The sequence below is a fragment of the Pleurodeles waltl genome, chromosome 7, assembly GCF_031143425.1.
Source record: "Pleurodeles waltl isolate 20211129_DDA chromosome 7, aPleWal1.hap1.20221129, whole genome shotgun sequence".
NCBI classification, from domain to species: domain Eukaryota; kingdom Metazoa; phylum Chordata; class Amphibia; order Caudata; family Salamandridae; genus Pleurodeles; species Pleurodeles waltl.
The window spans coordinates 1,268,045,048-1,268,060,981 of record NC_090446.1 but is presented as its reverse complement, the minus strand read 5'-3'; the positions used below and the strand labels follow the sequence as shown (position 1 = coordinate 1,268,060,981).

Below are 15,934 nucleotides of genomic sequence, written 5' to 3'. Positions count from 1 at the left end.
GCGAGCACTGGGCGGTTTAGAAAGAAGAATGTCCAGTGCAGGGACACATTCCTAATTGTTCTGTTCTCTTTTCTCCATTGTTCTCCAGCAATCGCAGCGAGACAAAATATTCATAAAGTTAACATTCCATAAAAGTGAAAAATAAAATTTGTGTCATCCATTTAAATTCTCTTTCAGAGGTTGAAAAGATAGAAATTAGTTAAGAACTTTTTTGAATTGTTCTCAATCTTTATTGCAAGGTAGACAAGCTGTTCTGATGTACTAGCCCTGGGTGGTATATTCCATAACATTAGTAGAGACTTCTAGCTGCAGATTCATTGCCTTTGAATTCTCCCCAGGCATCAGACTGGATCCTTAAGATTTTCGTGAGCAGTACCCCTGTGTGCAGGTAAATAACATCAATAGGCTTCGTGTCCGTCGTGGGCATCATCAACGTCAGAACTGATGTTGCGGTTCCTATATAGGTGCCACCTATGCATGCCAACATCAGTCCTTTTCTTTCCGCACCAGCCAGCGCTGACCCGAAGAGAGCTACCCCTCAGTCAGTTTTTAATGGCTTTTTAAAACTTTTTTGTTGAGTCTTTTTGGAGTTTAACTCCTGGTTTGTCGAGAATGTCTTCTAGGAAGACAGGATTCAAGCTCGGCGGATCCTGTCATGGGCTGTGTCCGTGATGGATCCGTACCTTGCGTGTCTTTGGTGTCTAGAGCGTGACCACGGCCCGAAGTTGTGCTCTGAGTGCTGGGACATGCATCTGAAGGCTTTGAGGGAGCGGTCCCTAAAACATATGGCGGCCCGGCGCTCAACTCTGCGCAAGTTGAGGTCCCGCTCGAGAGGAAGGTTCCGGGACTGGTCGCAATGTCCGAAGTTGTCTTCCCATTCAAGGAGCCTTGCCTCCTCATTCAGATCTTGGGCCCTATCCCCATGGGCTAGGCTTCTGGAATTAATGGGAGCGGTCGCTGGACCCTGCCACATGAAGAAATGGACTGGCGTGAAGACTTGGGTGAGACAAGCAGACTAGACACTTCTCCAGATTCTGGCATGCGTTCTCCACGTACCATGGCTATGGAGGAGGGAGCTTCTTACACCACAGTGGTGAGGAGGGCAGCTTAGTTTCTGTACCTTCAAATGCCCTTGGTGGCCATCAAGACTAATCTCTTGACAGAGGTGCTGCAACCAGGAGCTTCCACCTCAGAGCCCCTGTTCCCTTTCAATGACACTCTCACTCATGTCCTACTGGGTATCTGGCCCCAAGCTCAGCACAGTGGTTCCCGTGAACACGATGATTGGCCACTGCCTTCACCCACACCTGGCGATCCAAGTTTCTTGACGCAACACCCCACCTCTGAGAGCTTGGTTGTCCAAGGCTCTACCTCTCAAGACACTTCCCCAGATTGGAAATCCAAAAGTTTCGACTCATTTGGGAATATGTTGTTTTTTCCCACCAGCCTTGCATTGCTGATGGTGAACACTGCATGTCTTTTAGGCCATTATTCCCACACGCTGTGGGATATGGTTGCGCAAGTGATGCCACAGGTCCCTGAGGAGGCCCATACTCTACTCTCTCGGGCAGTTGCAGATGGGTTAAAAGCAGCAAAGTTCATAATTTGTTGCGGACTTGACACGACCGACTTGCTAGATAGAGTGATTTCCATGACAGTGTCCCTAAGGCCTCACGTCTGGCTGAGGTCGTCTGACTTTTTTGAGTCTGTCCAAAGCTCATTTGGTGGAAATGCCCTTCGATGGCACCCATCTCTTCGGAGACAAGGCAGACTCGGTCCTCAAGCACCTCAAGGATTCTCATGCCATGGCTGGGTCCTTGGGCCTCACTGTAGCCCGCGCCCCCCACAGTCTGCCTTACACTCCTTTAGTGGTTATGGAAAGGGTTACCAACTGCACCAGTTCCCGTCTAGCCACTGTGCAGCGCATGGCGCCCAGCCTTTGAGAGGCCAAGGGCGCGGGCCCACTGACCTCTTGGGTAAGGTGGCCAGCGGTCTGGTCAACCTGTCACCCCTCCACCCCTCATACCACTGTAACAGGCTCCAAACCTTCCTAATCTGACTCACCATGAGCCAGTTGGCAGTAGGATTCACAATGACGGCTCTGCTGGCAATCCATTATGTCAGACAGGTGGGTTTTTCAGATAGTCCGAATGGGCTTCTCCCTCCCCTTCAACACTACCCCTTGACGGAGGATCACTTGTCCCTTCTCTGTGAGGAAGTTATGGCTCTCTTGGCCAAAGAAGTCATAGAGAGAGTTCCTGTGCCAGAGGTTGGCTGGGGTTGCTATTCCGGCTACTTTCTGGTCCCCAAAAAGGACAATGGTCTCAGCCCTATCCTAGACCTCCGGTCCCTCAATCTCTTACTAAAGAAGTTCGAGACACTCACATTGGCTCAGGTCCTATATGCCCTGGACCCAGTAGACTGGATGGTAGTGTTGGACTTGCAGGATGCTTATTTTCACATTTCTGTCCGTCCTGCCTGCCCACAACCTTTCTTGCGGTTCACGGTAGGCCATGAGCACTTTCAGTTCACCTTGCTCCCCTATGGCCTTACCAGCCCCCCTCGGATGTTCATAAAAGTGATGGTGGTGGTTGCAGGTCATCTGTGGCGGTTAGGGGTTTCAGTCTTCCCCTGTCTCGACGACTGGCTGTAGAAAGCAAGCTCAGCCCAGGCGGTTGTCTCCCACTGCCAGACTACAGCGGACCTGCATTCGCTGGGGTTCACTATAAACATGCCAAAGTCATTCCTCTCTCTCAAATGCTCCCTTTCATCTTAGCTTTTCTGCATATAGCACAGTTTTGGGCCTATCCTCCAGAGGTGCAAGTCCAGGATATTCAGGCTCTAAATCTGACATTTTAGCCTCTATCCTGGATTTCAGTGAGAATGACTCTGAGGCTGTTGGGCCACATGGCCTCCTGCACCCTGCTTGTAACACATGCCACATGGCCTGTGTGGGCTCTGCAGTAGGACCTGAAGTTACAGTGGCCAAAGCATCAGGGCAATCTCTCTGACAGAGTGCAGATCTCTGAGGGAACTACACAAGATCTGCAGTGGTGGTTAACGAACCGTGATTGGGTCAGAGGCAGATCCCTCTCCCTTTCATAACCAGATCTGAGGGTAGTAACAGGTGCGTCACTCCTGGGATGGGGTGGTCAAGCGGGAGGGGTGGAGATCAGAGGCATCTGGTCCCTGGCAGAAACAGGACTTCACATGATCATGTTGGAGTTCCGTGCGATCTGGCTGGCACTGAAAGCTTTTCGTCCCTCCATCAAGGGAAAGATGGTGCTGGTGTTCAAGGCAACACCACCACCATGTGGTACTCCAACAAGCAGGGCAGGGTGGGGTCGTGGACCATTTGTCCGCTGGCTCTGCTCCTCTGGACGTGGCATATACCTGGTGGTTCAACATCTGGCGGGATCTCTGAATGCCAGAGCGGATAAACTCAGCTCAAAATGACTCTCAGATTATGAATGGCATCTTCATATGGAGGTGGCGCAAGGTCTCTTTTAGAAGTGGGGAGAGACTTGGTTAGATCTGTTCGCCTCCGCCAAGAAGGTGCATTGTCAGCAGTTGTACACGGTGTAGTTTCCATGGCGGCAATCGCCCTGAGACGCTTTTTGTCTCAAGTGGAGTTCAGGCCTCTGTAGGAAAGTACCATCTTGCCTGGCATGTTACCCCCATATTTCACTGTATATATGTTGTTTTAGTGTATGTGTCACTGGGACCCTACCAGCCAGGGCCCCAGTGCTCATAAGTGTGCCCTGTATGTGTTCCCTGTGTGATGACTAACTGTCTCACTGAGGCTCTGCTAACCAGAACCTCAGTGGTTATGCTCTCTCTGCTTTCCAAATTGTCACTAACAGTCTAGTGACCAATTTCACCAATTCACATTGGCATACTGGAACACCCTTATAATTCCCTAGTATATGGTACTGAGGTACCCAGGATATTGGGGTTCCAGGAGATCCCTATGGGCTGCAGCATTTCTTTTGCCACCCATAGGGAGCTCTGACAATTCCTACACAGGCCTGCCACTGCAGCCTGAGTGAAATAACGTCCACGTTATTTCACAGCCATTTACCACTGCACTTAAGTAACTTATAAGTCACCTATATGTCTAACCTTCACCTGGTGAAGGTTGGGTGCAAAGTTACTTAGTGTGTGGCACCCTGGCACTAGCCAAGGTGCCCCCACATCGCTCAGGGCAAATTCCCCGGACTTTGTGAGTGCGGGGACACCATTTCACGCGTGCACTATACATAGGTCACTACCTATGTATAGCGTCGCAATGGTAACTCCGAACATGGCCATGTAACATGTCTAAGATCATGGAATTGTCACCCTTCTAAGATCATGGAATTGTCACCCCAATGCCATTCTGGCATTGGGGAGAGAATTCCATGATCCCCCGAGTCTCTAGCACAGACCTGGGTACTGCCAAACTGCCTTTCCCGGGGTTTCACTGCAGCTGCTGCCAACCCCTCAGACAGGTTTCTGCTTCTGCCCTCCTGGGGTCCAGCCAGGCCTGGCCCAGGAAGGCAGAACAAAGGACTTCCTCAGAGAGAGGGTGTTACACCCTCTCCCTTTGGAAAAAGGTGTCAGGGCTGGGGAGGAGTAGCCTCCCCCAGCCTCTGGAAATGCTTTGATGGGCACAGATGGTGCCCATCTCTGCATAAGCCAGTCTACACCGGTTCAGGGATCCCCCAGCCCTGCTCTGGCACGAAACTGGACAAAGGAAAGGGGAGTGACCACTCCCCTGACCTGCACCTCCCAGGGGAGGTGCCCAGAGCTCCTCCAGCGTGCCCCAGACCTCTGCCATCTTGGATTCAGAGGTGTGCTGGCACACTGGACTGCTCTGAGTGGCCAGTGCCAGCAGCTGACGTCAGAGACTTCTTCTGATAGGCACTTACCTGTGTTACTAGCCTATCCTCCTTCCTAGGTAGCCAAACCTCCTTTTCTGGCTATTTAGGGTCTCTGCTTTGGCGAATTTTTCAGATACCGAATGCAAGAGCTCACCATAGTTCCTCTGCATCTCCCTCTTCACCTTCTGCCAAAGGATCGACCGCTGACTGCTCAGGACGCCTGCAAAACTGCAACAAAGTAGCAAAGACGACTACTGCAACCTTGTATCGCTTCATCCTGCCGGCTTTCTCGCCTGTTTCCTGGTGGTGCATGCTCTGGGGGTAGCCTGCCTCCTTTTTGCACCAGGAGCTCTGAAGAAATCTCTCGTGGGTCGACGGAATCTTCCCCCTGCAACCGCAGGCAACAAAAGACTGCATCACCGGTCCTCTGGGTCCCCTCTCAGCACGACGAGCGTGGTCCCTGGAACTCAGCAACTCTGTCCAAGTGACTCCCACAGTCCAGTGACTCTTCAGTCCAAGTTTGGTGGAGGTAAGTCCTTGCCTCCCCACGCTAGACTGCATTGCTGGGTAGCGCGTGATTTGCAGCTGCTCCGGCTCCTGTGCACTCTTCCAGGATTTCCTTTGTGCACAGCCAAGCCTGGGTCCCCGACACTCTAACCTGCAGTGCACAACCTTCTGAGTTGTCCTCCGGCGTCGTGGGACTTCCTTTTCTGACTTCGGGTGGACTCCGGTTCACTCCTCTTCTAAGTGCCTGTTCCGCTACTTCTGTGGGTGCTGCCTGCTTCTGTGAGGGCTCACTGACTTGCTGGGCACCCCCTCTGTCTCCTCATCCAAGTGGTGACATCCTGGTCCCTCCGGGCCACAGCAGCATCCAAAAACCCTAACCGCGACCCTTGCAGCTAGCAAGGCTTGTTTGCGGTCTTTCTGCGTGGGAACACCTCTGTAAGCTTCTTCAGGACGTGGGACATCCATCCTCCAAAGGGGAAGTTCCTAGTCCTCTTCGTTCTTGCAAAACACCAAGCTTCTTCCATCCGGTGGCAGCTTCCTTGCACCCTCAGCTGGCATTTCCTGGGCATCTGCCCACTCTCGACACTGTCGCAACTCTTGGTCTTGGTCCCCTTGTCTTACATGTACTCAGGTCTGGAAATCCACTGTTGTTGCTTTGCTGGTGTTGGTTTTCCTTGCAGAATCCCCCTATCACGACTTCTGTGCTCTCTGGGGGTTGTAGGTGCACTTTACACCTACCTTACAGGGTCTTGGGGTGGGCTATTTTTCTAACCCTCACTGTTTTCTTACAGTCCCAGCGACCCTCTACAAGCTCACATAGGTTTGGGGTCCATTCGTGGTTCGCATTCCACTTTTGGAGTATATGGTTTGTGTTGCCCCTATACCTATTTGCTCCTATTGCAATCTATTGTAACTTTACACTGCTTGCATTACTTCCTTTTGCTATTACTGCATATTTGTGGTATTGTGTACATATATCTTGTGTATATTTGGCATCCTCATACTGAGGGTACTCACTGAGATACCTTTGGCATATTGTCATAAAAATAAAGTACCTTTATTTTTAGTATATCTGTGTATTGTGTTTTCTTATGATATTGTGCATATGACACCAGTGGTATAGTAGGAGCTTTGCATGTCTCCTAGTTCAGCCTAAGCTGCTCTGCTATAGCTACCTTCTATCAGCCTAAGCTGCTAGAAACACCTCTTCTACACTAATAAGGGATAACTGGACCTGGTATAGAGTGTAAGTACCCCTTGGTACCCACTACAAGCCAGGCCAGCCTCCTACATTGGTTGTGCAGCGGTGGAATAAGTACTTGCAACTACTTACCACTTTGTCATTGTGTACTTTTCATAAGAGAATAATATACAAAACAAGTTCAGTGTATGTACACCTAACCAAAAAGTTTTGCTTTTCTTCTCTTACAGTATCTGCTAAGTGCTGAATAGTACTTCAAAACTTCCTAAAAGTTTCTAAAAGTTGAAAAAGTTTTTTTCCTGTTCTTTAAAAAAGTCCTGAAACTTTTTCTGTCTTTTATCTGTCTCTAAACCTTCTTCTATCATGTCTGATGTAGGAACTCCTCTTAATTTGGTCAATACAACTTATGACCACCTTAACTTTAAGAGCCTAAGGAGTCTCTGCATTGATAGAGGTTTAGTGGTAGGAAAAAACCCTTCTAGAGATTTTCTGTCTAATATGCTTATTGAGAATGATAAGGCCCTGGGTGGCACCTCATCTGAAAAGTTGATAGATAGCTCACACTCTTACTCAGGGGAGCCCCTTGAGGGAGTGTTACAGGGTTCCCTTCCTAATCTGCTCCTTAGCAGACCACCTAGCAATGCTGGTAATAATAGAAGCTCCCATCATAGTAGGGATGTTTTTGTCCTGGAGGCCAGGTTGTTAGAGTACCAACTGTTAGGGACAGGTCTCCCTCTGCTCATTCCAATCTTTCTTCTGGGTCAAAACTTTCCCAACCCACCCACCCTGATGACAAAATGTTAGAAAGGGAACTCAATAAGTTGAGAGTGGAAGAGACCAGGCTGAAGGTTAAACAGCAACAGCTGGCTCTAGACAGGGAATCCCTAGACTTAGAAAAGGAGAGACAGAGGTTGGGGTTAGGACCCCATGGTGGCAGCAGCAGTATTCCTGATAGTAATCCTGTTAGAGAGCATGATTCCAGGATTCTGCACAAGATAGTTCCCCCTTACAAGGAGGGGGATGACATTAACAAGTGGTTTGCTGCACTTGAGAGGGCCTGTATGGTACAGGGGGTCCCTCAAAGGCAGTGGGCTGCTATCCTATGGCTATCTTTCAGTGGAAAGGGTAGGGATAGGCTCCTTACTGTTAGAGAAAGTGATGCCAATAATTTTACAGTTTTGAAGAATGCACTCTTGAATGGATTTGGCTTAACCACTGAACAATACAGGATTAAGTTCAGAGAAACCAGAAAAGAGCCCTCACAAGACTGGGTAGACTTTGTTCAGTGAAGGCCTTGGAGGGGTGGTTACATGGCAGTAAAGTTTCTGACTATGAAAGCCTGTACAATCTAATCCTGAGAGAGCATATTCTGAATAACTGTGTGTCTGATTTGTTACACCAATATCTAGTGGACTCAGATCTGACCTCTCCTCAAGAATTGGGAAAGAAGGCAGACAAATGAGTCAGAACAAGAGTGAGCAGAAAATTTCATACAGGGGGTGACAAGGATGGCAAGAAGAAGGATGGTAAGTCTTCAGACAAGGGTGGGGACATAGCTACAAATTAGTCTTCAGGCCCACAAAAACACTCTGGTGGGGGTGGTGGGTCTAAATCCTCTTCTAATCAAGTAAAAAAACCATGGTGCTATTTATGTAAAGTAAAAGGCCATTGGACAACTGATGCCAGTTGTCCAAAGAAAGGCACCAAGCCTCCCACTACCACAACCCCTACTGCTACACCTAGTGCCCCTAGTAATAGCAGTGGTGGTGGGAGCAAACCTACTAATAGCCAATCCAATGGAGTAGCTGGGCTCACTTTTGGTAATTTAGTTGGGGTTGGTCTTGTTAGGGAGACCACAGAGGCTGTGCTAGTCTCTGAAGGTGCCATTGATTTGGCCACCTTGGTTGCTTGTCCCCTTAATATGGATAAGTACAAGCAACTTCCCCTAATCAATGGTGTTGAGGTTCAGGCCTACAGGGACACAAGTGCCAGTGTTACCATGGTAATAGAGAAACTGGTACACCCTGAACAACACCTACTTGGTCACCAGTACCAAGTGACTGATGCTCATAACAACACTCTTAGCCACCCCATGGCTGTTGTGAATCTCAACTGGGGGGGGGGAGGGGTTACTGGTCCAAAGAAAGTTGTGGTTGCCTCAGATGTACCTGTAGACTGTCTAATAGGGAACAATCCCACTCCCACTTACACCAGAACCTCCATCGTCTGTGGTGGGTGCTGACTAAGGTCCCTATACAGGTGAGCACACTATGGATTGACGTGGCCTGGAGACACTTGTTTGGGGGCGTTGGGCAACAGGTGTTGTGGTGGCAGAGGTTGTGGGGGGGCTCTGTGGTGTCCTGGGTGAGGCTGGTGGAGGTGGACTGCTCAGAGAGCCCGGATGGGCCAGGTAGGTAGGTATGTGGCACTGGTTGTCTGACAACATTCTCAGTGGCACCTGTGGATGATAGGGATTGTTATTCATATCTGCCTGATGTACTTTACATGGGCTGCAAGGTGAGTGCTATATGTCATGCCTCACTCAGGTGTAGTTATGCGAGGGGATTGTGCATTGTTAGGTGGCTAAAGGGTGATGCATTGTGGGAGTTGTAGTGCTTCATGCTGTACATGCATTGGGTGCATTTGGGTGTGTAGACTTAGGGATTGGTGGTAGTGGACTAGGGTGGCCATGCAGGGGATGGGAATGCATGCATTACAGGTATACTTGTTACAAGGGTTTTATGGTGACTTACCAGTTTCCAGTCCTCCGGGAATTCCTGTGAGACCCCCAGGGTGCAGGATCGCCAAGACCTTCTCCTCCCATGATGTGATCTCCAGGGGAGGAGGTGGAGGCCTACCGCCTGTCTTCATGAGGGCGGTTTGTTGTCTGGATGTCATTAACTGGACCTTCCCCCTCAGGTCATTCCACCTCTTCTGTATGTCGTCCTTTGTGCGTGGTGTTGTTTCCCACTGAGTTCACCTTGTCGATGATCCTCCGCCATAACTCCATCTTCTTTGCCATGGAGGTTTGCTTGACACGTGCCCCGAACAGCTGTGGCACTACCCTTATGATTTCGTCCACCATGGTCCTTAATTCATCATCAGTGGAATGCGGGTGCTTATATCAGGACGTGTTGAGTATGATATGTGTGTGAGTGTAAGATGTTTTGTGTGTAGTGTGATGCACAAGAGGTATGCAGGTGTCTGTGATGTTTGTGTGCAGTGCGATCTTCAGCGTGATCTTGCAATGTATGTCAGTTGTTTGTCGTAGCAAGGGGTTGTGGGTTGTGTGTGTGCTTTATAGTGGGGGGTGTGGTGTGTGTATGTGTTTCAGGTGTGGGGTATTCAAATTGGCCAAGGTGGTGTTGTGTTGTAGTGGAGGTTCTATTACGGCCACCGCGGTTCCAACCACCAGTGGATTACTGCCACGCTATGACCACTATGCTGATTTGTGGGTCATATTGGGGAGCATGTTTTTTTTCTGCCGTGGTGGTGTGGGTGGTGGGGCCGCCTCTCTACTGCTGTCGTTCAGCCTGACGGTGTCAGATTTGTGACTGTGTTCTGGCGATTTTGCTTTTGTGTGTTGTAATTGGGCAGGCAGATTACCACCGTCACTGCAGTCTTTTGGCGGCCGCCAGCACGGCGGTCTTTGGGAAAGTCCACCAATGTAATAATGAAGGCTTATATCTAGCTGTAGATTCTTTACCGACCCACCCATCCTCCCTGCTCTGTGAATTGATTTCTAGGGGCAGGGACTACCCTTTCAGGGCCCTAGGTTTGACACACTAGTAGTAGATTTTCTTCATAGCTCTGCGCTTCTGGTGTGGAAAGTAATCAAAAGAAACAGACTATGGCGTGCCTGGGTGGTGCCTCTATAGGACCAGCGATGTCCTTTCCGGTGCGGGCGACACTAATGATTGATGTGGAGCTGATCAACACCACCTACTGGTTCGCAGAGGTACTGCTCACGAAAATCTTCTGGATCCAGTCTGACACCTGGGGAGAATTCAAAGGTATGGAGTCTGCAGCTTGACATAGTCTCTACCAGATAAGGCGTTACCAGAGGTACATGACTTGTGCATCCGGCCTGCCACCTCAGAAAACCATTAATCTTTCTGTGTGTTATGGCTTTATACTGAAAAGAGATTGAAAAGGTGATAATATCCTTTTAGTATGAAGCGGTTTATAGGAAAAAATATGGAAAGGTCATAGCTTTTGTATCCAATTTGAACACTCAGCACGGTCAATGGATAAATGAAAGTCACATACAGAAGAAGTGAGAGTTGATGACCTTTTTGGGTACCCTGCAATTTGGACAAAGAATGTGAAGGATTCTTCTTTGAAAGTTTGTTTGAAACCTGTGCAGAGAGTTTGAATCACTGGGTGAAAATCAGTTCCAAGACACATAAGGTGAAAACGTTGTCCAAAGAAATGCCCTTGGTTTGTGTTCTGGTCTTCTTGTCATCATAACTGAAGATCACCAATTTTAACTCCTGATATTTAGATAAATCTCTCTAGAAGATCTGACATTTACACTTAGCACCACACCCCTCTGTAATTCTAAAAACGCGAGGTTATTTCTGTGGGAGCAGCCTCAATGTAATACATCTTTGAGTGGATGCCAGGTTGTCCGTCAGCTGTAGATTGTTTTTCTGAGATTCATTATGGTCTTCCAAATTGCTTTCTGTCTTATAGAGGGGTGCGACATGTCACCCTGCTATGATTCAGGCTTGGCCACAGATGTTTGTGTTTTTGCAAATTTCTGATGGATTAAACTCTGGTGCTGTCGGCTACAGGTAGCCGAACAGATAGCAATAAAATCTCTAGTAATAAGTTGAGGGTGGCTGAGTTAGGTCTTAAATTCTTCCTGTTTCTACCTTACACACAAATTCACTCCACTACATTTTATGAATTCTAAGCAAAGCACATTGTTTGGTAACTACTTCAAATAAAGATCCAGATGCATCTTCCCACCTGATCATTTAAATTGGTTTTGTAGTAGGACTTCAAAAGCTGCAGGGGAATGCTCCCCATGTGTATGGCTGATGACATGGCATTTAATGTCAGTTGATAGGTTGAAATATTTGATCATTCTGACACTTAGCCTGCTATTAATTTGCTCGCAGTGAGATCAAATATGTAAGAGCGTTGTCCACACTTTTGTCACTATGCACGTTTTCCCTGTATTTCACTAGCCCGTGAACCCTAACACAAGCTGTCCCTCTCCTCTAGAGGAGTCAGCCCAGATGCCCTTCCCACTTGTCAATAGACACTGCCTCCCTTATACAGTGCATGCCTCAGATCCCAGACTCACTCTTCTCTTAAGGGCCAGCTTGGTTTCAACTTATCAATTGTGAAACTGTCCTCTGCAGAGCCCAGCCTGGATGTTCTCTTCTGCTGTATCCTACTCCCTTCTTATGTCTGAGTAAAGACAGCTCCAGCCGCTGCCAGAGCTCGGGTCATCAACACTGAAAACATGCACTGAGAGGGGCATTATCATCAACCCCCACTTCAGCAATCAGTTTGGGTCAGCCACATCAGCCATTTCTTGAATAAAGTGTCTTGCATCTTTTGTTTCACGCCAGAGTATTTTAGTCTCACCATTAGCCCTTGGCTTATATCTGTGTGAGTCAACCTGCGTAAAGATTGCTTCCATTGTTGTGTGTCGATGTAAAGCACAGCACCTATGCATTACAAAGGAGGCATATTTGTGCACCTGCATTTTTTTCACTTTACTGTTGATGTTACATCAACAGTGATTCTTCACCTAAAAGTGAGTTTATACCAAAATTATATTTGTGTTCCTTAAATTGTTTCAACACTCATGCTGATGTTGCAGCAAGGTGACTTTTCAGATGAACTTGCTGTCATCCAAAAGGAATGTCATAATGATAATATACCTTCAACAGCCAGTGTGACACCTAAATGTGTACACTCAAGCTGACTTTGCAATAAGAGAGAGTTTGTACCTTTCTGCTGTAGTGCACCTTAATATGAGTTTTGCTCCTAAATGTTTTTGCAGTTGAGTGTCTGCACATTCTTCTTCATACTGCACAAAGAGGACCTACATGTTTTCATTCTAAATATGATCTGTATACAAGTGTTTCCAAGCTCTTCTTGTATTACACCATGGATATGATTTTGCACCTTTATGTGATTTTGCAAGTTATTATGATTGTACTTTCAGTTGTTGTAGCACAGTGCTGCTTATTTTGCTACAAGGCTGATTTTGCACATAAATGAGGTTTATACTTAAGATTTTTTACACTGAAGCTGATTTTGCACCATTGATAATTTTGCACCACAGTGTGCTGTAAACCAAAAGTGAGCACAGTTCAGGTATCCAGTTTTGAATATTGCCATAAGATCAAAACATCAACAGAGAATGGCTTGTACAAAATTAGACGACTGTTGCAGTTTGAGTAACTGTAAATATACCTGGTCTTGAACTTAGCCACAAACAAATCTAAATACAGTGGAGTCGATGCTCATCTCATGGCTGTTCCGTTCATTTGTAAGACATGCAATTGTTTTTTTTTAAAGATAACATCAATACATTTAGGGAGATTTATATGTAAAAGAGCCGTAAAAGATAATGATTGGTCTAAATGGTGGTTCTGTCGTGTTTTTATGAACTTTCGGCAACAAATACATTTGAGCACTTCTAGGACACGTTTGTAATGATTGTTATACTACTTTTGGTCAAATCTTAAAAATCGTACCTTAAAGACACAACTGATTCATCATTAGAATGAGAAAAGAGGACTGAATTTGTAAGTTAAAAAAAACAAACAAAAAAAATGCTTTTTTTTTTTTTATTACAAATATCTGATGGAAGGTACAGAAAACATCAGCCCACGTATCTTTTGTTCATGTTATTTCTCAAATGGCAACCATTTTTGTGGAAACGACAGATGTGACTGCCGAATTTGAGGTTTAAAACCTCACTCATGAATTAGAGCGCACATTAAAAATGTTACGTAAAGTTGTTACTATTTTATCCTTGGTCTGATTTCTCTTAGATGTTTATAAGCTCAGATCATTGTATGTTTTTAAATTAAATGGCTAATATGTTACACGGTTTACAACAATGTATTGATTTTCTTTCCTTTCTCCATATACAGCTTCTTTACAGCATTCCCAGTCTGAGGATGAGGTGATGAAGGCGTTTATGCTCCCACACTCCAGTCAAGTTCCTAGAACTGGATACAGAGGTCTACTCAATGGCTCATCAGGCGGTATGCTTCTTTACTTGTCCTATAGTACTGTATTAGTGTAACATATATAACCTACAGTATTCATTTCTGAACAAGAAATGCAAAACAATGAGATGATATTGAAACATGTTTTTTCTGTTACCTGAATTACTTGAGCCATGTCTGGTTTTTCATACAGCAAGCACTGTGTGCACTTTCCTTCTTTGGGTCTTGCCTGCAGACAGCACACATGCGCTGTTGCTTAGTGGCGATCTGTTGTTTTTTGATTTTTTTTATCTAAAAAGGGCTTTTTAGCCCACTCTTTACTTACTATTGGTTAGCTTCATATTCACTCTCCTTTCCTTGCTTCTCATTGGTTAACACATGCAGACATGGGTGCCAACTTCTCTTCCGCTTTGTGTGTTCTCCCTTCCATGGAGCATCCAAATACTGAATAACCGCTTATTGTCACCCTTGTGCTTATCTCTATCAGATGGCAGTACTTTTTATTTTTTTTGCTTTTCGTCATCTTGGTTCTTTCTTTGCTGCTTGTTCCTTATTGCTCCCTGCCTCGCTCTCCTTTATTGTTGCTGCTGTCCTTTCTGCCCCTTCCTATTCCTTACTTGTTTTAGTTACACACTTTACTGTGCTCCCGTGGTCAGCAGTACTGTAAAGCAGTGCAGTACACCACAACCCCATTCAAAAAGGAGCTCGGCCTTTAATTGAAATGATAGCCAGTCACCTCTGATAACTTGGATTTCTTTCTAGCATTTTAGTGTGGTCTCTAGCCAGGGTTGTGGTGTTCAGCTACTTATTTGTAAGTGTTTTCGCATTTCCATGCAGGGTACAGTCTCTCTGTTCATACTGCTGCTTTCTTTGCTTGAGGTGGCGGCCATTACTTTAGAAAGAATCAATAATTCTGGGCATTTTTGTTTTGGATGCCCATCAGCGGACTCGAACTCCATTTGTTTTTATTGCCTGTCATAAAGGCTAACAGTACATTACATCACAACCCCATTCAAAATGGCTGCGTTTTTGAGCCCTCTTAGCCCTGAAACCTACCTCTTTTTTCAGAAACTCAAAACTCTTTCCCATTTGAAGTGACTTTAAAAGTAGCAGTTTGACTTAACGCGATACAACCTCCCCTCTGTGTTCAAAATTAAAAGGGGGCAAAGTGTGCAGTGAGCGGTGCAACGCCAGGTCGTAAGGGTTTAAGGAATACTTTGGTCTTTATTCAACATTGTATTGCAAATCACCCATGAAATTCTATTTTGGGAAAGTCATACGAGAGAAAAGTCTCATGCTTTTTAGGTGACAATTTTCTCGAGTTTAATTATTGTGTCTTGCCAGGATTGGATGATGGTCGGGTTTTTAAATGTACATATTGAATTAGAGCAACTAGTTGTGAATTTAGAAGGCCTACAGTTGCCGGTTGCAGTCTAATACTTAAGTTCTCGGTAGATAATAAACATGCTTACTCACCCACCTACTAACGTGCTTTGACTAGTTTTTAAGGCACAGCTTTTCTTGACGTGTGAAAGTTAACTAAGTTTGTTCGAAGTGTATAACCTCGTCCACGGTTTGCTGTAAAATTGCAGATGCATTAACACGATATTGTTACCAGATGTTAAACCAACATAAAGCGGGACATTTAACAAACAAACATAGCATTTGCAAAGGCACTAGGTCTCGCCTCTGGGGGCCTACTGGCTTTGCCAAAGATTTTTTTGCGGTGCCCCACAGCATCCATTGAAAAAATACAAAAATCCTGCCTCGTTTTGCCAGTGACAAAGTTGGATGCATAGACACTGAGGACCACTCTTTGAATTTCAGTTGAATGTGGAAATGATAAATGAAAACAGAATGCAAGGTAGTGAGGGTTCTCACTGTGCCATCTATAAAGCACTTTTGGAGCTGCACATAGAATGCCAAAAATGCTGGTATTAATTTTTTTTAGTTTCAAAACATCATGTCTTATTTTTTAAAGCACTTAATAAAGATGGCTGGGCTACTTATGGCACATTTAATCTGGAGTCGACTCTAACACACCATTTCCCTTCGACTTCTGCAACCAATGTGGGTAGGTTCCATTCCACTGCTGGCTTTTTAACCAGCAACACTGTGCACAGAGGGAATTGTGGATTTCCTCCTAAATAAAAGTAGGGCCA

The 15,934-nt window shown here is 46.1% G+C and overlaps 1 protein-coding gene across 11 annotated transcripts in view; it reads left to right on the top strand.

Moving 5' to 3' along the window:
• The window catches only part of LOC138246157 (uncharacterized), a 291,013-nt gene that overhangs the window by 103,679 nt on the left and 171,400 nt on the right, over positions 1-15,934 (top strand). For all 11 annotated transcript variants that reach the window (XM_069200447.1, XM_069200446.1, XM_069200445.1 and 8 more), the window contains exon 3: positions 13,695-13,808. In XM_069200447.1, coding sequence (XP_069056548.1) covers positions 13,695-13,808 — 114 coding nt within the window. The remainder of the gene's footprint in view (positions 1-13,694; positions 13,809-15,934) is intronic.